Source organism: Uloborus diversus, chromosome 3, assembly GCF_026930045.1.
Source record: "Uloborus diversus isolate 005 chromosome 3, Udiv.v.3.1, whole genome shotgun sequence".
NCBI lineage: Eukaryota > Metazoa > Arthropoda > Arachnida > Araneae > Uloboridae > Uloborus > Uloborus diversus.
The window spans coordinates 63,727,206-63,752,646 of NC_072733.1; the positions used below are offsets into that span (position 1 = coordinate 63,727,206).

General features: G+C 33.1%; 1 protein-coding gene across 2 annotated transcripts in view; it reads left to right on the plus strand.

Annotated features, from left to right (window-relative positions):
- LOC129218555 (E3 ubiquitin-protein ligase MARCHF7-like) overlaps positions 1–25,441 on the plus strand; it is a 64,546-nt gene that overhangs the window by 21,310 nt on the left and 17,795 nt on the right. For both annotated transcript variants that reach the window (XM_054852858.1, XM_054852859.1), the window contains exon 2: positions 19,632–20,834. In XM_054852858.1, the coding sequence (XP_054708833.1) occupies positions 19,716–20,834 (1,119 nt within the window). In that variant the 5' untranslated portion in view covers positions 19,632–19,715. The remainder of the gene's footprint in view (positions 1–19,631; positions 20,835–25,441) is intronic.

Below are 25,441 nucleotides of genomic sequence, written 5' to 3' on the forward strand. Positions count from 1 at the left end.
GTGTGTGTATGTATATATATTATATTTATTTATGTGTGTGTGTGTAACGAAAACAAACTGTTGATTATATATAACTAGCGACGATTATTCATAATTTTCAATAGACTTGGTAAATATGATACATTATGTAATGTTTATCAAATTTACTAGATTATTCACATAATTTCCTATTCTTTGTGGATAGTGCAATAAATTAGGATTATTTGTGGAGTAATGAGATCTTAATTGCAAAAATTGAACATTTTCAAGCAACACAAGAAAACTCAATCGTCTAAAAAAAGAAAAATGGCTCGGTTGCAAATAAATAGTATTAATTCTATAAAAAAAAGTTTATATTATTAACTATTTAATTTTTACCTGAACAAAACGGAACTTCAACTTTAATTACATATTTAGAATTCTAGATAATGTCAAAGTCTTGAAAATTAAAAATCTGAAAGTAAATGCACAACACACAAAGCCTCCATATCAAAAAGCAAACTAAGCCAATATTCTAAAGAAAAACATTTTCTTGTAAGATAACCTATTCAGACTCATTCTGCTGTGACTTTCAGAATTATTACCAACTTTTTTACTAAACTTCATTTTCAAAGGCATCCTTGTGTGTGATATATCTGATCCTTCCAGAAAGAGACGATTATTTTTAATTAATATTGCTAGTTCTGGAACATTGTCAAGTAAAATATTTTTTCTATACAAATTGACCGGATTTTAATAAAGCTATGGACTTTTATTATATTCACCACTACGAGTCAAGGAATATATTTGATAAATATTAAATACTAGTGGTACCCACACGGCTTTGCCTGTAGTAGAAAATTAAAAAGTCTTATGGTTCGCCTGTATAATTACAAAAAATGTATGGTGAATTTTTCGTCAATTGGCTTACACCATGTTACGGTTCCACGTTATGATAACTTGGTAATTTACTCGTCCATCGTATGATAATTTTGCTCGGGAAAATGTTCTTAAAATTGGAGTAGAAAAAGAACAAAATCGAATTTTTGAAAAATTGCTTCGAGGTGCACACCCCACGCTTACAAACTAACTTTGTGCCAAATTTCCTGAAAATTGGCCGAACGGTCTAGGCCCTCTGCGCGTCAGAGATCCAGACAACCAGACATCATCCAGACAGAGAGACTTTCAGCTTTATTATTAGTAAATACTATTTCCCAACTTTAGTGGCAATGGGGTTGTTTCCAAAATTAAAAGTATTTTATTTTTTTTTCTGAAAGAGCATGCTTAAAAACATTCGCAACTCCAATAAACTATAGGCGACGCTGCAATCACTGTCTAATGGCGGAAGAAAAAGGTAAAACAAACAGATGCCGTAACTTATAACCAGCTTTGACGCTTAGTGAATGACAGTAATTTTTGATCGTGTTTGTGGAAAGCTTTCTTTTCTATTCTTCTGAAATTACATTACACAACAAACTGGCTAAATCCTGTAATTTACCCCAAAGAAAACACGTGGAATGGAATGTTTTACATCTTTCTTTAGTATTGTTAATCACCGCAAGGTAGCGTATTCGAGTTCTGGAGATGCGAATAGGATCTGACCGTTCTTTAAATAATTTGACTAAGTTTAATAATTTTAAAAATTTATTTTAATCGGTGGGCTTCTATTATGTACGCTTCTGCTGATGACATCACAAATGATGAAATGCCATTCACTGTTGCCATTCGTAGAGCGTGATATTTAATTCGCTTCTTGATTACAATAACGTGAAAACGCAGTACACAGATGAGCCTAAGTGCATCATTTGTGACGTCATAAAGACCACGTCTTATTTTCAAAATCGGACACGTTAAAAAATTTGTTAAAAAATAAGCGTCTGGAAAATGAAAGTTTTTTCTCGCTTCATGTTATTTTTATTTTTTGCTTATTCTATCAATTTCAATGACTAAAAATAGTACTTTTGACTGAAGGAAACAACCCCATTTTGAATAATCTCTGCGGAATATGTATACAGGGCCTGATTACCGCACAGGCCTACTAGGCCTGGGCCTGGGGCCCTCTCTTCCTAAGGGGCCCCGAATTACTTAAAGAATTTTGCATAACATTAAAACTAAACAAAAAAAAATCACATTTTTAAAATAATAGCCTTCAGGGGGCCTCAAAATTATTGTGGGCCTTGGGCCTCACTTTTAGTTAGTCGGACTCTGTATGTATAATCTCCAGATTAATCTCATTCTGCTGCACATACACTTAGGAGCGGGAAATTTCATGATTTACTTGCCACTTCCCCTAATGTGGCTAGTGTATTTTAAGTGAATTGGTTTATATTTTTGCAAATTTCACATCGAGATATAAATCACAATCACTGTACTTGGCTATATATTTTTTAAATTAATAATTTAATAAAGAAATACATAAATAAAAATGGCATTTCGAATTTTTTTCCAATTTAAAATACGGTAATTTTCACTGATTTTTCAAAGAAAATAACTTCTTCATTTAAACGGGGGGTACTTATATTAAAACAGCATTTGAAAAATATATCACCTAAATAATTTCAAAAACTTATCGAATAGAACTCGAAAAAAGAAAAAAAACTGTTCTTTTTAGAACGAGTTTCGTCAATGTCACAGAAATACAAGACCAACACACAAAACGACAAAGAATGAATGGTCATTAGTAGGGATTCAGTAATTTTATTGCCTTCTATTGAGGCAAAGCGGAGGAGCGGAGAAGCAGCAGACAAGACCCTAAAGACCCTGGGGGAGAAGAGAAAGTGGTCCCTCAAAGTGGGAGGAAATGGGCGTGGTCTGGTGAAAGGCGTGTTTCTCGCAGTTTTTCACAATTTTTCGAAAACAACTCTTTACTACGTGGAGAATATCAATAAAACAAATTGTCTCAGAAATAAACTTAAAATATGTTTTTAAAGAGAAATGTTCAATCTCATGCGCTCCTTTTTCCATTTTTTCATATCATTTTTCAAACGTGTGAAAATACTCGTTTAAAAATTTAAAATGTTATTAAAAAAATTTCAAAATAACTGCAGAAAAAATAAAGAAGCACATCTCTAGTTCTGTGTCATAGCCATCGTTTAAAACAAACCACATGAAAATATTCCAGTAATTTCTCGTGTTATGCTTTGACTAGGTAGCAGATTTTCCCGTAGAGAAAGCATTAGCGTCGAAAACCAAGATGGACGGTATAGAAGAGCCTTAAGTGTGAAATTTGGTGTCACAAAATGCAATGAAATCCTGTCGGAAAAAATTAAATTACTTTCCGAACAACCCAATATACAGTAGGAGCCGCTTAATGTGATTATGGTTCATGTTATCATTCGCCTTATGTTATATCAGAATCGCAAAGACCTGGAACACTTGTATATTAACATGCATTAAGAAAATCAGATATTGTAAAAAGTGTATATTCATTTATTGTCATCCCTTTTTCATAGATTTTGAATTTTTGCTCTTTTTTTTTATCCTTCCAACAGAAATACAAAGACAAACACTGACAAGTAGCTTCCCAGAAAATAAGTTCCCTCTCATCAGTAAAGCAGAAGAATTTTTCTCTTTAAAACTTTGACAATTCAACCATGATAGTCAAGGCAGTACATCTAAATATTTCTCAGCCATTACTTTGTAAGTTACAAAAAAAAAAAAATGTGATGTGATTGAAAACAAATTGAAAATTCAAACAACAAGCGGAACCGTGCTGTCAATGATGGTGTAATTGAATCTGCTTTGAAACTGTGGTTAACGAATGTCAGAGAAAATGTCACGCGAGTAAATGGTCCGTCAATGCAGAAAAAGCTTAACTTTAAAAACTTTTTTCTGACTTTTAAAATGGGCAAAAAATACTTTAGCATTAGATGGATGGCTATAGTATTGTTTGCCCATTTTAAATGCGGAAAAAATGAACTATGTCATTCTGCTAATTTATTATTTTAAACTGCGTTGAGTTGAGTAACTATAATTTTAATTTGTAGTGGTATGCTTCTTAATTGAAACAATCTTCATTTTGTGCTTCCTTGATTTCTTTCGGCTATTGTTATCAGTTGGTTATTGTTATCAAATTGTATTTGTCCCAAAGTGATCACATTAAGCGGCACCTACCGAATAAATCCTTTATGCATTAATTTATTAAAATATACCAAAATCAAGCATTTAGTCAAAAGTAATTGGATTTAAAATGATAGCTTTGATCATTGCAAACCTCTTACATCTCTTGTTGAAGTTTTAAAAACATCTTTCTCTTTCGATATTTTAAAAATGTTTTTCGTATTAAGTCAGACCAATAGTCTCCAAGAAATTTGTAATCTTGATTTTGATCAAAGTTTTTCAAAAATCTTACCAACCACTGAAGTCGGATTTAAAGGTCTATACTTCTCTGCATTAACTTTAGACCCTTTCTTGAAGAGCACCGTTATGTTAGCAAGCTTCCAGTCCTCTGGCACTGTCCCTGAGTTATAAGAAGCATTAAAAAAAAACATCTGTTAATTCCTCTGCAGATTTTACTAAAATTTTTGGAAAAGTATTATCTGATCCCCCACCAGCTTTCATTGCTTTATTATTATTATTTTTTTAATGGAGAAGAACCTCCCTGGACAACACAAAATCCTCAAGCTGTTAGCTTGTGTCTTGCTAGTGTCAGCTATTGAGATACAGTTATCATTAAACACACTGGAAAAAAGTTAGAAGCATTTGCAATATCCCTATCATTTTGAATTAAATTTCCATGCTCGTTAACCAGTTTCCCAATTTGACTATTTCAAACTGTCCTAGAATTAGCATAAGCTAAAAACCTTTTAAGATCACTGTCAATGTTATCTGCTAACCTTTGCTCCCATTCCCTTTTCTGAATCTGTACCAAATACTTAAAATGACGCCTTGCCTTACAATACTGGAGTGTATCTGCACGCTGAACAGTTTCTTTAAACCATTGAAAAGCGGCTAGCTTATAATTTAAAGCTTCTGGGGCATTTCACGGGATTTGTGACATAGGGGTGTCCGTAACAAAACTTGTTAAAAGGTTTAAAATTTTTATATAGATTGAAAAAGCATATTCCAAAGGACATGCATGTCATGTTTTTTTCTTTATTTACTTCATATTTTATCCATGTAATCGCAATCAAAGCATCAAAAAAATATAACTTTTATCGTTACGGACTCGACATTGAATTTTTCTTCAATAGTGACTTGAACTGAATTTCAAGCCAAAACTGGTGCTTGGGACAAATAAAGTAAAGGATTATCTCTAATACATATAATAATTTTAATCAAAAAGTGCATTCGTTAAAAAATTATAAGTTGTGAAAATGGTGGTTGTAAAGTCCGTAACAATAATTAGAAGAAAAGCTTTGTTAAAATTTTTATTTATGCATTTTATATCACTAAATTGAATATTTTCTGATTTCACCTATGGTGTTACAATATTCTAAAATAAGTTTCATGGAAATTTAAATTTGCTATTTTTTATTAAGTTTCTAAATTTGGTTATGGACTCTACATTTGGCAACTGTTTAACACGGCTCTTTCTTTGCCAAAATGCTTTTACAGCCTCACAGAAAAAAAAAGAATAAAAGTAGCCCTTTAAAGGGAATTACAACTTATACTTAAAAAAAACTTTGACTTTCGTATGGTAAGGCAAGGCGAAATTTTAAGTATTTGGTACGGATTCAGAAAAGGGAATTGGAGCAAAGGCTGGCAGATGACATTGATAGGAACCCTAAGAGGTTTTTTGCTTACGCTAATTCTGGGAAAGCTCGAAACAATCAAATTGGGCCTTTGGTTGATGAGTATGGAAATTTAATCCAAAACGATAGGGATATTGCAAATGTTCTAAATAACTTTTTTTCCAATGTGTTTAACGATAACTGTATCTCAACAGTTGACACTAACAAGACACAAGCTATTATACAGCTTGAGGATTTTGTATTTTCCAGGGAGGAGGTTTTATTTCATTTGAAAAAGATTAAAGCAACTAAAGCTCCGGGACCAGATAATATTTATCCAAAAATTTTAGTTGAATGTGCAGAGGAATTAGTGGATGTTATTTTGAATATTTTCAATGCTTCTTATAACTCGGGGACGGTGCCAGAGGACTGGAAGCTCGCTAACATAACGCCACTCTTCAAGAAGGAGTCTAAAGGTGTTGCTGGGAATTATAGACCTGTAAGTTTGACTTCGGTGATTTGTAAGATTTTCGAAACTTTGATCAAAATTAAGATCATGAAGTTCTTAGAGACTAATAGTCTGTTGACTAGTTTGCAGTATGGTTTCAGGAAAGGTAAATCCTGTACTACTAATTTATTGCATTTCTACGACAAGGTTACTTCAGCTTTAGATAACAAAAAATGTGTGGATGTTTATATTGATTTTCAAAAAGCTTTTGACAAGGTACCGCATGTTGCTCTTCTCAGCAAGTTAGCTGACATAGGAATAGGAGGGAAAACTTTACTTTGGGTCAAGGCCGTATCCAGAAATATTTTTCGGGAGGGGCCCGGATTAGCACATTGCCCTAACACACACACACACACACATAGTATATATAGACACACCAAACGCATAAAAATATTAACATAGAAGACTTTTTGTCTCGATTTTTAATGATTCCACTGTTTGGACTGTTGTTATTTTAATTTCTTATTATTTGTCTTATGCACCTTGTAGTGGTAAAGATAACAGGAGAGTGTCCCTTTAAGTCGGATGTAGAACACCCATAATTTCAGGGGGTTCGGGGGTTTTTCCCCCGAGAAATTTTTGAAAAAAAAATTTGTATTTTGAGGCCTTATATTATAGGTAGTTGAGACTACAAAAATATGAAAAAAAAATTAGGCAAACAAAGTCTTTTAAAAGTTATACATTCTTTTGCAAATCAAGATCAAACAAAATAAAAATTTCTTGCTCGACAAATCATGGAACTTGATGGACAGAGAGGAAAAACGAGGGAGGAGAAAAGAGAAGCACCCCGCCATCTGCTTATATCGGCTTTTAGTGAAGTTTGTTGTTTTTGATCACTCCCCCTAGCCCCATTTTCTTTTTCATTAAATGCCCTACGGTATGAAAATTAAACAAAACAGTTTGAAAGAAATAATGTAGACATTCAGAAAATAAGAACGGTAGAGTAATATTCTTGCCATTTGTACAATTCATACTTTATTTTCTTGATAAGATACAAAATTGAAGAACTTTTCAAGGAATTTCCTAAACTTAAATAATTTTCAGACTCTCGAACAGTTGAAATTATTTGAAGCTTATTATTTACACTTTTCAGAAGTTGATTGCACAGTCTTACAAGATAATTAGATTTTTGTAAGACACACCCGTTTTAAGTTAAAAATAAATGCAACGAAAAATTTCTCGAAACAAACTTTTTTTTTCAATCACAAGTAGTGCAGAAAATGAAAGAGAGTAGAGTAAGTGTTACTTTTTTTCCTCATACTTAAGGTATTAACAGTATGCAGTAGAAGTAAGAAAAAAAAACAAGCAATAACAAAAGAACTTCCATGATACTGAATTCGGCAGAATTCGGCATTAAATAAATGCAAGACAAGAAACATATCAGTCACAAAAATGATCTTGAAAATTATGCTACAAAAACACGAGAATCGTGATTTTTGCATTTTTTACTCAGGATGTATCAAGGAGCTGAATTTGGCACATCTTGGTAACAAGATACTCGCTTAATCGGATACTAGGGGCCCAGCCTTTGAGGAGTCCCCGGCTCGAAATCAGTACAGTGTAAGTTTTATAAGAGTTTTAGGGGGAGGAGGGCAGGGTTGTGCACAGAGGGGAGAAGGGACACCTGTTGGCCCGGCCCGAGCTTAAGTGGGGCCCAATATTTTTAAACCTAGGGTTGAAAATATGGGTAAACAATATGGAGGGGGCCCAAAAAAAAGTATTTGTGAAAGTCCCGAAATTTCTGCGCACGCCTCTGGAGGAGGAAGTGCACAGAAGTCAGTTTGGTAGACTTGAAAAGTTTACCGAACTGACAAAGGGCTTGCCTTGACCCTGGACTGCCCTGAATTGAATAGGGAAAGAGAGCAGGAAGTCCTAATTAAAGGTCTAAATTTCAAGTGTGCCTTGCAGCTAATGAGAACTAGAACTGCTTTTTCTGTATTTCTTCAAAATATTATAAATTTTGAATAGTAGCATTAGCAGAATTAAGAATTAAAAAAAATTTGTTATTTTCCTTTTCTGACATTAGGAATTTTAAAAAAAGAAAAAAAAAAAAACCTTCTTCTGTTTCAGGGTACAAAACATTTCGGATTTCGGGGGGGGGGGGCGGGCCCGTTAGGCCCCCCCCCCCCTCTGGGTACGGCCTTGCTTTGGGTTAGAAATTGGCTCACTGATAGGAAGCAAAGAGTAGTTGTGAGAGGAAATCATTCTAATTGGAGTGATAAGGTTCCTCAGGGATCTGTTTTAGGGCCTCTTTTGTTTATTATATTTATGAATGACATCAATGAAAATATTTCTGGAAGCATGAATTGTTTTGCTGATGATGTAAAAGTTATGGGGATTGTCGAAAATGAAGAACAAGTAAAACAGCTGCAAGAGGATTTAGATCATATTACTAAGTGGGCAGATAAATGGGGTATGGCAGTTAATGTAGGGAAATGTCAAGTGCTACACTTAGGTCATGGAAATAAGCGTATGAGATATCGTTTACAGGGTTCAGTCATAAATCAGGCAGAAAATGTTATGGATCTGGGTGTCTTTATAAATCAGGACTTCAAGTTTAGTCAACAGTGCAGTATTGCTAGTAACAAAGCCAACAAAATGCTTGGGTTTATCAATAGATCTATTTCAAACAAATCTAAGAAAGTTCTTCTGCCTTTATATAGAAGTTTAGTTAGACCTCATTTGGAGTATGCTGTTCAGTTTTAGTCGCCTTATCTGAAGAAAGATATTTTTGTATTGGAAAGGGTTCAAAGAAGAGTAACTAAATTAGTAAGGGGACTCTCAGATTTAGATTATGATACCAGACTTAATAGGCTTAACATGTATAGCCTGGAGCTGGAGCAAAGGAGAGTCAGAGGGGACATGATTCAGTTATTTAAATTTATCAAAATGAAAGATGTAAATGGATTAAATTTTTGCGGGGAAAGCAGGACAAGGGGTCATTGTTTTAAGCTATTTAAATCTCAGGCTAACTTGGAAATCAGGAAAAACTACTACTTTAGCAGGGTCGTGGGCACTTGGAATAGCTTATTGGAAGAGGCGGTAATGAGCGAGGGATTGGATAGCTTTAAGAGGGCCATTGATCTTCATTGAGGACTAATTAGTTGACTAGGACCAGCCTAGCTGGGCCCAGAGCCTGTTGCTGGTCGTCACATTTGTATTTGTATTTGTCGTCAGGGGCCACTAGAGATTGAGTATACCAAAAATCAACTCCAGGAGGTCTTCATGGGGCTGAGATACAGAGGGGTGAAAAACCCAGAAAACCCCAACTTGTTCTGTCGTGTAAACTTGTTCTTGGTCGCTTTTATTTTCTTTCGTCTCTGGCAGTGGATTTCCTTTTGTTGGCTGCTGACGTTTGGTTTCCTTGGCGGCCGGGACGCTCCCACGTCCCGTGATATTGAATATGAATACATAGTATATTGAAAAGTAATATCTTTTCAGATGGAGTTTCTTCTTAGTTTAAACAAAAAAGAAAGTTTTGAAATTAAAATTCTTTGAAAAATTAAACATTCTCAAGATCACTTGAAACTATTTTGTAACTTTTCTTGCGAAAGAATGTTTGATGGCATTGGCAGAGCCCTCAAGGCATAGTTAATACTGCATCAGAATTTGTTTCACTTGCAATGGAGGACAATTCCAAACTTGAATATGTTGCAATTCCAGACTGATAAAAATTTGACATGGCTCGATACAGTGGCGCAGGGGCAGATTTATAGTCTATTCAAGGGGGTGGCGGTTTAAAACCCTGAAAGTCACCCCCAAGACCCATAATGTAGAGGGGGTAGGGAGTTAATCCCCCCACCCCTCGGTCTTTGAAAAATTATACCTTTGACATGTAAGTGAGCGCATGTCAGTGGTGCAACCAAAAAATAGTTTTTTTGGGGGGGGGGGGCACCCATCAAGTTTTCCCCATTTGATTGAGAATCTGGTGGTCTTCCTCCCGACAAATTTTGAAATTTTAGTCCTAGATTGCAGTTTTAGACGGTCTCTGGTGACGTTACGGGTAGGAAAGGTTTGAGTGGACTTCAGCGGTAATTTTTAAAAATCAAGCACTGGCCTCGATAGATTTTTTTTTTTTTTTTTTGATAAATAGAGCGAAATTGATCACCCCTACTCCCAATTTTTGGAAATTGCAGTCCTAAGAAACGAAATTTTTAAGCGATATTCAGTGATACTAGGGGGAGGGATTCAACCGCTCACCAACTTACATTTTTCGAAATCGTAGTTTTTTCTTTTTCAGATTTCATGCAGGAGCATCCGCTTACTCTACTTAAAGAGGGTTGCGTAAGTGTCTCACACATGTTTTCGTTTTAAAAACACGACTTTTGACGATTTAGATGCTAGGCCCTAGTCTGAAAGTTTATCAATTATGTACAGCTATTGAAAGTTTTTATTTTAAGGTTTTGTTTTCAGACATTAGGGTTTTTTCCCCAACATTCTTTTTTCGTTACTTAAATTTGCTTCGTTTTCCCAAGTTGAGTACTTTTCTTTTTGATAGTGAGGATATTCTTCTCAGCCTTCTACTCTGCTCCCTCTGGTTGTGCTACTGGCATGGTTTTTGTTATGCAAAATACAATGTTTCAATATATATTTTTTAATATTCTTTTTATACAACATGAACTTTTTTTCGAACATGGGCTCCTAGGAGTAAGTCCTACACTCTGATTTAATGCCGAAAATAAGTGAAAACATTGTAAAACAAGCCCCTAAGAAAAATAGATCGGTTTTGACGTTTTTTTTTTTTTTTAAATATTTGTAGGAGGGGGTAATACCTCCATGAGTCTCACAACTTTAAGACAAGTTAACAAGACAGTTTTAAGAGGGCCATTGATCTTCACTGGGGATTGTAAATTGACTAGGACCAGTCTAGCTGGGCCCAGAGCCTGTTGCGGGTCGTCACTTTTGTATTTGTATTTGTAACTTGCTCCAAATATTTATACTTTTGAACTTTGTACCTCTCAAGCCCCTCAGAAGAGTCTTAATGGCTAATATACCGCTCCCTTTTTCTCCAAATAAAAATAATGGCTATGAAACTGTCGAAAACTGGAGAAAAAAATTTAAGAAAGAAATGGGGGTCCCCATTTCCAAAAAGTGGAACACTTTACATAAGAATCAGCAAGAATTGTCAGAAGCTTTTTGAAGGCATTTTTTGACATGCAGTGTTGTTAAAGTTTAAAAAAATGGGGAGGGGCGAGCTTGGGTTAAAATTAAAAAGCTAGTAACGCCATTCATCCTCGACTACATTTCTGTCTTAAACCAATTTAAAGCTGGGAGAGAGTGGTAATGAATGGGCCAATTTTTGGTTTTTAATTTTTGTAATTTTTTCTAATATTTTTTTAGCTCAAAATTGCTCCATAGTTACTTTACTTATTTGGTTACATAAAAAAGGCATAAAACTTGGATTAGAATATGTCTATAATGTATAATAATAGAAAATAAAAACATAGAAATTTGTCCCATTCATCCCTGCCCATGGTTAAAGAATGGGCTACTAAATGAATTCAATAAAAACATGCGGAATTTTTTAATCTTTTCAAAAATTCTCATGAATAAATAAAAACACAAGCAAAAAATGTTTATCAATTTCACTACACTTACTTTTAATTATTATTATTTTTTTTAATAATAAATTTTAATCGCTTCTAAAATTCAATATTATCATCGACAATCTGTTAATAATAAATAAGAATTATTGCCTAGATTTTCAAATAGAGAATTGTTTTTGAATGTTTGATTTAAATATACACCAGTCTACAAAAGCAAACAATAGGACATTAAAAAAAAAAAAAAAACTATAAAATCAACAAAGCAAAAGCACACTATTCTACTCTAACCTATTTATTAAATACTGGATGAAATCACTCATATCAAACTAAAATGGTGATATACTGGCAGGTGGGGTCAATAATTGGACAGTTCATCTTAATCATTTATAGAATTTTTAATAGATAATCTTACTTAGGGTTAAAATGTGCAAATTTTGGAAATTACTATAAACCTATTCTAACAAGACAGTAATCTAAATCTATGACAGCCAGTTATATTTCATATTAAAGAAAATCAGAAAAAAAGAAAGAAAAACCCTTTTTTTTGGTGGCCCAGCCATAACCATGATATAGTGGCCCATTCAGCCCCACCTATACTTCTGAAGTTATATTCAGGTATTTTTAACCCATTAATGCCTGACATTTTTTTTTTTCAAAGATTTTTTGTTTACGGGTTGCAAATAGTGTTTAATAGACAGGAAAAATAATTAAAAAAATCTAATGCAAAAAATAAATGTTTTATTAATAACAGAAAAATTGTCCCTAAAAAGGGACGCTAGGTATCAGAGGGTACATGCTTTTTCAACGACAAATATTTTTTTGCCGACGATTTAATACTTGAAAAAAAAAAAAAACTTTCCGACTTTGTCATTTTTGTTGAGTTTGGTGTCAGCAAAATGTAAATACTGCATAATTTGCTCAAACCGATTTCTACTCATTGCAGAACTAATTGCTATGTCGTTGACATCAGTTGATGGACTTCAGTAGAGTCTCCGCTGGGGCAAGCATGCATATCCACTTGTTAATAGGATAGCCAAGAATAAACGCAACTCCTCTCGCGTTATAGAAGAGTATGTATTGTTTTTTTGTCGAGCATAGAGGGTGCTCTGAAAAACAAATTCATCCAGTATTTCATCTGTAAAAAACTCTTCAAATATTGACACTGGTGTCCATTCAACATTCAAAAAGCTTGGTGTTTCCACATTCCATACTTTATTATTTTTTTTTTTTTTTACTGATGGATATATCTTTCTTAACCCAATTTCTTTCTGTATTTTTTTTCTTTATTTTTCTGCGTTTGCTTGGAAGATGCTGCTCAACATCATCACTGTCACTTGACTGACTATCTCCAACACATACTACCTTACCCTGATTAACTTTTCTAATGGTCATTGTAGCAGAAGATTTCAACTGTTGACCTGAAAATTGATTAACATCAACTGAGTCATCCGGCTCACTGTATTCGTCAGTAATTTCACTAACTTGTGAAGGTGGACAAATGCATATATCAGCCTCCTTGAATTCTTTATCATCAGAGAGCTGTTCCAGAAGTGCTAAGGCTTCTTCAAAGTCGGACAAAACAATGAGAAAATCTCAATAAGTTAGTGAGATTATTAATGTCAAAAAATAACTCGGGTTTCAAAGAAGTTAATTTTTGAAACAGTTAGCTTTTCAAATTTACCTAAGTATTTTTCGAAATTGCAGAAAAAGTTGTTACTGAAATATCTTTAAAAAAGGTAGTTTTATTATTAATTAGTCTTTTTAATTTTTAAAAATAAAACATATTGCCTATTTTTTAGTCTAAAAACATTTAATAACTTCTTCTGAGGCCAATTATGAATTCTAAGCAAGAAACTAGCAATGATTCAACAATGCAGCCTTTACTGCCTAGCGTCCCTTTTTAGGGACGCTCTTAAATTGCTATAAAATCCATAAAATTTTTAAAATCTACAAAAATGCAAGAAAAGGTAAACTGAAATATTGATCAAAGTAACATATGTATCAAATACAAATTGATTTACTTGTTAAAAATTTTGAAAACTTACTTTTTTGTTCTTGACATTGTGAACAATGAAATTCTTCACGAAGATCATAACAAAATGGTTACAGAACACACTTTATAACGATTATGTGCTGCCGTCTGCTAGTAACGAATTGAAACAATACTAAAGTAATAAATGAGCACAATTATTGAGTTGAAATGTTTACTTTTGGGAAATTGAGACACAATTTTTGGACCGTCCCTAAAAAGGGACGCTAGGCATTAATGGGTTAATGCATGAAATTCAAAAATCATCAAAATACATCTTAAAATTAGTTTACAGATATGGAAAGACCTGCTAATGCATATACCTGCAGTGAAATGATAGATATTTTTTAGGTAGTATATATTTTACTGAAAAGGGAAAAAAATCATTTTCAATCAGATTCTTGACTATCGTACTCTGTTGGGGAAAAATGGCTTTTCTCAAGCAATTGAGAAAATAGCATGAATTTAGTAGAACAAATAACTCTATCGATTAGTGGCATCTAAAATAATTTAATGCGAATACTTTTTCATATTTTGTTAGTGGCCCATTCATTACCACTCTCCCCTAATTTATGGAATTTACTAGATTAAAATGGAAGCAACTGCTAGTCATTTTTTCAATTCCATATTATTGGTTTCAGAAAAGGAAGGTAATGGAGGGAGCGGTCGCCCCCACCGGCTCCCCTAGTAAATCCGCCACTGTAGTGACATTAGTCATTAAAAAATTGACCATAAAAAATGTGAGATTTTCAACAACTTATACTCTGCGTCTTAATGCTTCTTATTAAAAAAAAATGCATTACAAATTCTGCAAGTACAATTCTCAGAAAATAATTTAAAAAACCGTTTTGGTCATTGTTGTATTTTTTTGTGCTTAAAGAAAATAATATTCGCAGACATTTTTGTAGAATAGATCTAAATTGATTCTCCCTCCGCCCAATGTTTCGAATTTGCTGCTCAAAAAATGTAGTTACAGACCAACTTTGATGATTTTATTCAGATCAATAGGGTTCTGCGGCACTTTCCAAAAGTATTTTGAAATTAAATATTTTAATCAAAAATATTTTAAGCAATATTTAGTGACAAAGGATTTAAACACTCTCCCCCTTAAATTTTTCGAAATTGTAATTTTTTCATTCATAGATTTCCTACAAAAGCATTCGGTCCCTTGTTCGAAAAATTTTCGTAATTGACGTCTTAAAAACGTGACTGTCGACTATATTTGGTAACGTTACGGGGTCCAGCAATTTTTCAAATTTGAAGCTCCAAAAAAGCAATATTAAATGATTTTCGATCCTTTTAGAATGCGAGGTGTTGGGTAGATCTCTCCTGAAAAGTTTTTGAAATTGAAACCCTGAAAACAAGATGTGGAGGCTCTAGAAAAGTTTTTGACGGGGGAAAGGGGCTTCCATAGCATAGCATTAAGACTGTCTTATTTTTGGACAGAATAGGAAAAAGAAAAAAAAGGTAGAGGTAATGAAAGAAATAAGAAGTGTGGGGTGTAAAAATATGCCACTATTGAAAATTTTCACTTCAAGGTTCTTTTCAACAGAATTTAGCTTTTTTTTGCAACATTATTCCCCCTGCCTTTCTAAAATAACTTCGTTTTCCTAAGGCACGTTCAGTTCTTATATCTTTAATTATAAGAAATCTTTTTAAAAAAAAACATTCTAATCAGCCTTCTGGGGTGCCCCCCCCCCCCTCCCGGTTGCGAAATTGAATTGTGGAAGCTTTAAATATAATCAACTCTACACCAAATAAATACATAAGACAGTTTAAGCAGGTTTGTATTCAAAACTTACTGAGTGAGGGCCCTCAAACGTCTCTCCCCCACCCCTTCCCCCAATGCTACTAAAGATTGTCCAAAACGGCGTGTATAAAACTACAATTTCGAAAACGTTGGGGGGGGGGAGAAATCCTCAAACTCCCTATGTCTGAGAGAATATTACACTTACAATTAGGTTTATATTGCTAATACTTCAATCTTGTAATTACACTCTCCTAAACCAGAAGCTGATATTTCTTCTCTGTCTCTGTTAAAATTGGTTAAAAATTGAGGGACCGCCAAACTAATACGCTCCACAAGCTTTTGAACTTGCGACGGCCCTGCATTCATTTTATTGCTCTTTTCTCCTATTTTGTAAAATTCCTTTAAACTTGCAAGATTATGTACAAGGAGGGAGGGGAAGGGTAGATTTATCCCTAAGCTAAGGGCTGATTTTGTGTAATTGCATGGGCCGTTTTAACGGTCCAGTCTGACCTTTTCTTATCTTTCAATATTGACAACCATGTTCGACATCATTTTAAAAATCCTGCACTAAAAATTTGATTTTATCATGCACACCTTTTTGTCAATTATTTTCATTCTTATTAATAACCTTTTGGGAAAGGTATGTCCATTACCAACACAAAGCATTTATTGTCATTATTAGAAAAAAATATTTTTTTAACATTTTGATTTTTTTTGGATCATAGTACATTTGAATCAGCAAAAAAAAATATTTTTTCACTTGTGAGATATAATAAATTGGAGAATTTTGATCAATACTAGCCTTCTATTGAAGGTCCTGTCCAAAAATTATACATCCGTTACTATTCACAAACATGTTTAGTTCTTAAATTAATTTTATATAAGAGAACGAGTGATTGGAAAAACTATGTTTTTTTTGTAGCAAACTATTACTATATTACAAATGTAGTTAACTAAAACTACTTTTTTCAAGATGTAGCAACTACAAACTATTTTTGAAAAGTAGTCGCTACTTTTTAAAAAATAAATAATTGAAAAGCATACACATACACCCATTTGAGGATTGAACCAAAAAATTTAAAAAGTGGTTTAGATTAATAAATTAGCTCATTTGAACATGGAATATTACTAAGTATATATTTTTCCTTAATTTTACTGAATCACTTTGTCATTCCAAACCTTTTTTTTATGATATTTACGAATATTTCCTGCAAGAAATTAAAAATTGAAAGTTGGATTTAAAAGTTAAGACTTCAACCTTCAAGTTTTTAATTCTTTCCCGACAGTGAATATTTCATTCAAGAAATATAGCTCGGGCTACTTGAAAATGTAAATAGATGCAGGCGTAATTTGATTTAAATTTTACTTAGGCATACATATAAATAAAATTGATTTAGATGATGAAAAACGTATTTTAAGCAAAAGAGAAAAACTTTAATTTCTATTATAGGAGTTGATTTTGTAGGAACTTATATTTTATAAGGGCTAATTAATTGATTTTTAGCTTCAAGTTACTGCTCTGGAAATGGATACCATCTCGGTTCTTACGCCACAGATAAAATGAATAAAAACAATTATTCAATTTTAACGAATAACCTCAAAAACTTACAATTTTTGATAATCAACTTTTATTATGTTAATATGTTAAAAAACAATCAGTTAAAAGAACAAAAATAAAGTAATAGGAAAAATATCCAAAATGGTACTGGTATTAAAAACCAAACATTAATAAATGTCCAATATATGAAATATAACTGAGAATGTTTACTTTACTTCTATGTACAATTTTAAACTGAAGTTCCTCACCCACAACATGAAAATTTTCGGAACTGAATCGGGGGGCTTAAATATTGCCTTCTTTATTGGGTACTAAATATTAGTATCGTGTATGGACTTATTCTTTAACATCACTGAAATGCGGAAGCTTCTCACGCCGTACTATTGAAAAATTGCTTTGTTTACCGTGCAAATCGCCACTCTGTATCTTTTTTATTCTAAATATGACGTTGATGAAACATAATTTCACATAAGTGGGATGTTTATCTAAAGTTTGAAAATGAAAGGAAAAATATAAAATTTCTGACAACTATAGAAATTTAAAGATTTTTTAAATGCTTGAACAACTAAAAATTCGTCGAATATAATTACTGCATCTATTGTACAGTACTATTGTTGTGCTGTATTTTATTATTGCTACATACTATACATACCGTACTGTTTCATTTCATGCCATTCTCTCCCATTGATTACATGTATCCTAGCAGTATTTTTATTTAATAACGCAGCTTTTTCAACCGATGCCAAGAACGAATCCCTCGCGTAAGTTGATATTCGACTGTATATGCAAAGGACATTGATGCCGAAAGCTTTTTGCTTGACGTGCAAAGTTTCCAAGAAACAGAAAAATTTCCGTTATCATACATTTCTAGAACACTGTAATATTTATTGTTAACTGGTCAGGGCCTAAAACAATTTTAAATGCTCATCCACGGTACATTCTCTGCCGCCAGAAAATACAAATGCGGTTCTAAAAATTGCCAGTTATCTCTTATTCTTTCCTTCAAGGCAAATATTGGAGAAATGTGAACATTTTGCTGCCAAACAAACTAATGGTGTCAAACAGGAATAACGTATGGCGTCAAATTAATATGCCTGAGGTTAGCTAGTATTTTTCAGGATCATACGAATCAGATTGGTATAACTTTTACTCGTTTAAGACTTGTACCAGTCAGATTCATTTGAAACCTCGTTTCTTTTTTTTTTTTAATTTATTTAAAAATAGTTTTTTGAAATCACTACAAACTGCTTTTTTCTTTATTGAACTACTAGCTACTCTACTTTTTTTCGAAAGTAGTGCACTACACTACAAACTACTAAAAAAATGTAGCTACTACAGTAGCGTCACTACTTCCAACCACTGAAGAGAACAAAAACTCGTACTGCATGAAAGGAAGTGTTAGACTTAATCTAAACACGGCAAAGCTTTAGCCAGCAAATCAATAAATGAACTATAAAACATCATGAATTATTGTATTTTTTCGTGCAATTGGTACGTCTGTTACTTGATTTTACCCGCTAACAAAGAATCAAGTTCCAATTACCAAAAGTGGCAATCATCCCTTTTTTTTTTAAATAATTTCACGCTATAACAACATGCTTCTAATTCTATTTGAGCCCTTCCCTTGAATCTCTAGTAAGTACAATACTTTTTTTGTCGTTCATTTCAGACCGAATATTTTCAATTAAAGTAACATAATCAAAGACTCCTGATGGTTGTATAACTCCTTGTATTTAAAAATGGTTTGTTTTAACTAATGTTTTTTTTTTTTACTAAAAAGTTTGTTTTTGTGTTACAACCATTTACAATTCCAAATTCTCTGAAAAATAATCATGTCAGGCAACAGAAATTTTTCGGACTCGTAAATGAATCAAAGCCTATTAATGAATTCCCACATTTTCTTTAATTTATAGGAGCCTGCATTTGTCCTACAGTTAAAAATTTGTAAAATACTTCCTTTTGTTGTATGCTTATCTTTATATAAAAAATTCATCCCGTGAAGTTTTGTTTGTAGTTTTTGTAAAGTTCTTCATCATAATCTTGTAATTTGTTCTTAATATTACTTATAGCAAATAGGTTATTCACTTTTTTCTGCTGTGTGTATATATTTTTTTAAAAGCGGCTACCTTTTTTTTTGTGACTTTTGTAGCCATTCTATTCAGAATTCGTAGTCTGAAGCTTTATGAATTTGCCAAAATTTTCTTTAAACAATTCTTGGGGGAAAAAAAAACACTTGAAAACGTCAACATTTTCCCTATTTTTGTCCAACTCTTAAACAGATGCTAAAAAAGTAAATACTTGCACATTCTGCTATAATTTTACATGGTCTGATTGTGAAATGAAGACAAAATAATTGCAGTAAATGACAGAATATGCAAAAAGTGCGAGCATTGCCGTATTCACGAATCGATGTTCATTTTTTTTTTAAAATGTAGTATGGCTACAGCGTAAATTTTTTTGATAGTATTTCAAAATAGCAAAAATTGAACCTTTTGAAATATCTTGATGTTAGCAGCTATGATATGATTTTACTGTTTTCTTTCTAATTATATGCATCAATTTTATGTTCAAATATGCATTTATAATTTTCCCATTTTCTTTTGCTTACAGGATGTTCTGCAGTTATAGTTTGGTACTTTGAAGTTAATTTACATTGCAATATGCAACAGTTAAGGTGAATCAATTTTTACAACTATGTGTGCTTTATATGAATTCAACTGCATTCCTTCCAGTCAAAATCGATTGACTGACAATGCTATAAAGAATATGGCTCTAGTTCAGTCATTAAATTGTGCATCTGATCACTTGTCTTGTGATTCTGCTGCCACAAATTTGAAGGCAGCTAAGCCGTATAATGAAGCTGCTGCAGCATCTTTAAACTGTGCCAATACATCTCTAGAATCTCAACATTTGGTCGAGAAATCTTTGGTTGTAAATGATAAAAAATCTTTGTATATGTCCAAAGCATGTAAATATTCATTCATTGCTTCTGATTATACATCCCCAGAAGGCCAGAAACTTTTGAGTATAAAAATTTGTCAGAAACCTCCAGAAAATGATGGAAGTGCATCAAAAGGCAAAAACTTCTTGTCGAAAAGATCAATTTCAGAATATTTTTTAAGCAAGAATGGAGTTGAAAAAGAAATGCATGATGACAGGCATACAGATAGTTTGCTCAAATCTTGGCAACGAACATTATTTAAACCTCAAGTGCTGTTACCTCATCCAATTGATGATCATAATAATTGTGATACAATAAACATCTCCCCTAGGCAAGATTCTGAGCAAGATGTAACTATATCACATTCAGTTGCAAATGATATGCCTTTACCTTCTAATAAAAGTAGTTATTCTTTGCAAATGCAACAAGATGTGCTTAATTCTTTAGACAATGAGCCATGTGCATCTGGAACTTTCAAGGAATGTAATGAAGACAGAAATATTTATAGTGGAACATCTGATGAGAATTTGCCTCTCAAAAATTATAATTTAAATCCTAATGTTAATTTTAAAGTTTTTGATATTGAATCACTAAGTGAATCTGGAGAACCTTGTGACAATGGTTCTGTAGAAAATAATGCTCATTTTGGTTTAGATGATGCTTGGTTTATTCCCAGTGCTCGTCATACATTTAGTGGAGCTGATATATCTGGCTCTGCTTCAGCGGCTCAGCTTAGTATTGCTAGCAGCTTTGGTGATAATAGTTTACCGACGTGTAAAATATGTCACACTGCAGCTAAACCAGATGATCCATTAATTTCTCCATGTCGTTGTACTGGGACTCTCCGCTACATTCACTGTGGATGTTTAATGGTAAGGCTCGTTATAAATAAATTTATGTTCTTTTTACAAAATATTGTAAAATATGTAAATTTTTGTTTATAAAACTTTATCATATTTTCTGGGACTTAAGCTACACCTGCATATATGTCTTCCCCCCCAATTCAGTGGGGGGGGATTTCATCAAATATGCCATATTAGAGTTTAGACTGCACTTAAATTTCGCTAAAAAATTTATGTGCAAGCATTATAGTAACTCATATAATTGAAACACTGACATTGTTCTGAAATAAGAACATAGTGATGAATAACTTTAGCAATATTGACATTAACCTGGAAACTCTGGGGCATACTTGCCAACTCTACTGTTTTTAATGGGAGACTCCTGTTTTTTGCTTTTATCTCCTGATTTCTCTTTTTTTACTGTTTTCTCCTGTTTTTGGGGTTTTTTTCAGTCAAGCATCAAAAAATTTCACTTTCTTCTCAATAGATGGCACCCTTTTCTAGTCCACCAATGTCAGGGAATAAAATTTTTTCAATTTAAAACTCATTTAGTAAAAATTAATAGTGTTCCCGCTAGGCCGTTTTTGAAGGGCGCAGCGCCCTGCCCTTTTCCATATCAGCAGAATGCGCCCTGCCCTTCTTTTAGATCGCGAAATGCGCACCGCCCTTCCCAAAAATAAGAAATTGCACCTTGTGTTTTTAAAAAGATGCCTCAACCATCGTTTCGACCTGCCGTGATATAGGGGCAGTTTTATTTGTCCAGCGATCATTTGTAAAAACGCCCATGTCTTATCCTTGTTCCCAGAATTTCACCCTGAAAACGGCCCCATAAACAAAAGGGGAAGCAAACACCTAGGCAAAGAAGGGATGAGATTATCAGAATTCAAACAGGCTTATCAATAGGAAACAAAGGCATGTTCTTCCCTTCTACTAAGGGTGGTTTTTTGAAAGGTTGTGGGAAGGAGTAGGGTCTTCTGGGAAGGGAGAGAGCTTTGTTTCATTCCTCCCCATCCTTGATCTTCTGAGAATCAACAATGAGAGAGGGAATAGGACATTTTCCTAACATTTCAGCCCTTTGTGTCCGTTCTTCGTCTGCACGTGGAAATTAGGCTTAGCTAATTTTAGCGCATTGCTAGTGATTCTGTAGCAATCTTTTCACATCTGTTTCTGGAAAGTTAACTTTCTGATTGTTTCCTAAGAAGAACATAGTACAAAGCTTACTGGGCTAAAATGCAAGGGTATTTTTTAAATATCTTGGATTTTTAACCCCCAGCCCCCCTAAAAAGCCGTTTGAAAGTTCATTCAATTCTTTCCTTTTTGCTAAGTATTTTTATTATCTTTGTATGTGTGTGTGATTCATATAACAGATTATTTAAAACACTTATTGACATAATAAAAAGCATACTTTTGACATACTTGTACTTTTTTCTAACAAAAATAATCTTGCACTGTTTCTTTTTCTTTTATAAATATTATACAATTGATTTTTAAAAAAATCACACAATTAAAATGCTGAAATATTAAATTTTCACAAAAATTGTCTGAGATAAAAAATCTTAGCTTGGCCCAAGCTGCTTATGCATTGAATTTAGGAGCACATACATCTGCCAACACATTTGTGTTATGAATTTGAACTCCAAGACTAGGAAATAAAGCTAAAATAAAGTCTTTTTAGTTTTGCAACTTGCTATCACTGCATTTTTGAAGCACTGGCACACAGTATTTTAAGTTAATTATTCTATTTGAAGTGTAATGTATTTAAAAATGGAGAGAATTTACACTCATCAAAATTTTGATGTCTACTAAAATACTTAATGGCACAATGCACATTACTAGGCAGTTTCTTTGTTAGGAAGGGGAGATCAGTAATTAAATACTGTTTTTCTTAAATTGAAATTCAAAGGCTTTTGAAATGCCTAGAATTTTTTTTTACTCTTATAGGTAGTTAAAATTATGGCCTGAAAAGTGTTGAAAAACACCCAAAGCCAAGTTTCAGCATTAGCTAAATGTTCCTATGGAGTGTGGAAAATATGCTTAGCTTAGTTGGCATTTGTGTGTGGGGGGGGGGGGGAGCTAACCCTATTTTGAAGACAAATGCGTTTTCTGGATGAAATCATATTTAATAATAAAGTAAGTGGTGACGGCAATCAAGGGGGGGGGGGGGTCATGGTGCAGACTAGACTGTTTGAATTTTTGCAAGGTGTTTTAAGTGTTATTTCTCTTTTTTTTTTTTTTTGTAGGGGGGGCACTCAGTACTTTTAGAGTGGTGCATCATTGGTCTTGGGTGGGGGGGACACCGCGTTGAAATAGTGCCCTTTTTAAAAAAGTTGCCCCTTTCAAAGGCCAGCACCCTGCCCTTTTTTTTTTCTAGAGTGAACACTAAAAATTAATGTTTTGGAAGCTTTCCTCATTGCATGTTCAACGAAGCACATGCTTTGCTGAAAATTGCAGCAGATTTCAATCCTTTTGCATCTTGAAAATATTTCAATTATTTTGATTGTTTGCAGATATTTTAAGCTACACAATACCTACTTTATTAATATTTTATTTTAATTATATATTGACCGAAGACATTGGTAGAAAATCAAGTACAGTAGAATTCTCTTAATACTATCACGTTTAATACGAAATCACTGCTAAAACAAACATTTTGTTCGTTAAGTTTGGTTTGCTATCATTAAAAATTTCACGTATAATACTTACACTGAATTGAAAGTATGGGCTAAGATGAACAAAAATTTCTGACCTCTTTACTTAAAATATATGCGATTGAGTACCGTAATTTTCTTTTTTTTTTAAATTATTTATAATTTTGTTAGGTAGTAGAAGTTCCAATGTATATGGAGAAGAAAATATTAAATGTTTGCACAGAAAATAAAGCATACATTTGTTTACATGTGGACATTTCAATTTTCTCGGAGATAAAACAGTTTGTCTTCGATTGTGGATTACATAGTCTACTCTACGATTGTCAATTATCACCTTCCTTTTTCAATATTTTCCAAAAACATTCATTTATAAGAAATAAGTTTTTTTTTTTTTTTGAATGTACTAATAGATTACAACGTGCATATTAGTAGTAATACATTTTAAATATAAGTAAGCATTCCTTCGTTTTTTCACAGTATCTCTCGTTCATGATTGTTACGAATAACCGCTAATACGAACAAATTTGTGGGTTTTTATTAGTTTGTATTCTGAAGAATCACCAGTGAGAGTTGACATTCTTCAATTTTGGTGTTTCTCAGTAACATAATATTGGGTGAACCTTTTTTAAAAAAATTTAATTTTATTGACCCAAAATATTTACTCGGGGGAAAAAAACAAAGGGCTCACAAAATACTTGATTTAAATATCAATTCTTTTTTAACAATAAATGTGCTTTTTTTAGATAACAATTCTGTTAACATAAAAAAATTTCGAGTTTGGTCTTAAAATGATTTAGAATATTGATAGCGGAAACCAAAGTGAAAGACAGTAACAATTACGAGGGGAATTATGACTTACAATACTTTCGCCAACATTTTGGTATAAATCTCAATATTTTAATTGCACAAAAGTAATCACAGTTTTAAATCCTTACATTTGATACAAAGATACTCCTGAGACAGTTATATTTTTATTAAATACATTTTTTTAATTAATTTACTTGCATGCGTCATGTGCGGGACATCCCAAGTCAACCTCTTGTAACTTGCTACATGAATTAATATTTTTGCTCTAATCATATAGCAATGACAAAACAAGTTGTAGGTTGGGGAAATTAAGATTGCAAAGTAAGGAAACATATCTCATCTGTTGAGAAATATGAATTTAAACTATGGGAAAAAAAATATGCAGAATTTTAATAAAAACATGCTGTTTTTTACTTCCTTTTACAAAAAAGGAAGTATTGTATTCGCGAAAAAATTTTCACTCAAAAATCGCCCTTAATTTCCATTTTGCTCACCCCCAAATGAATGTTGAGTTTTTTTTTCGATTCGACCACATGAGGAAAAGTGCCTAAGAATGTATAGACACGCGAAATATCCATTTTGACCATCACCGAGGTAATTACAACGACTTTTCTCGTGACGTCTGTATGTATGTGTGTATGTGCGTATGTGCGTATGTATCTCGCATAACTCAAAAATGGTATGTCCTAGAAAGTTGAAATTTGGTACATAGACTCGTAGTGGGGTCTAGTTGTGCACCTCCCCTTTTGGTTGCTTTCGGATGTTCCTAAGGGGGTCTTTTGCACCTTTTTGGGGGGAAATCATTGTTAATATCAATGCAAACTTAAGTGGTGTTACAATTTGGCGGACACTTGGCGATATATCGCCAGTCTTTTGGTCGCCAAGTTTTGTCGCCGACTTGGCGGAAAATTTGGCGATTTTTTTTATCTGGTTTTAATTTGGCCATCGTTTTTAATATTTAGAGATTAAACTATTGAATCACATTAAAATTGCCAATAATGGGAAAATGACATTAAAATGGAGTAAATGGAAGTCATGTGAGGCACACATCAGCTCGTTTTTTTTTTATTTGTGCCAAATGTTTTCAAGAATTTTGCACATCATTTAAAAATGTGAAATCCAATTTATGCAAAGTAACAAGCGAAGCTTTAGAAAAAATAACAAATTAATGATTTAAAATTT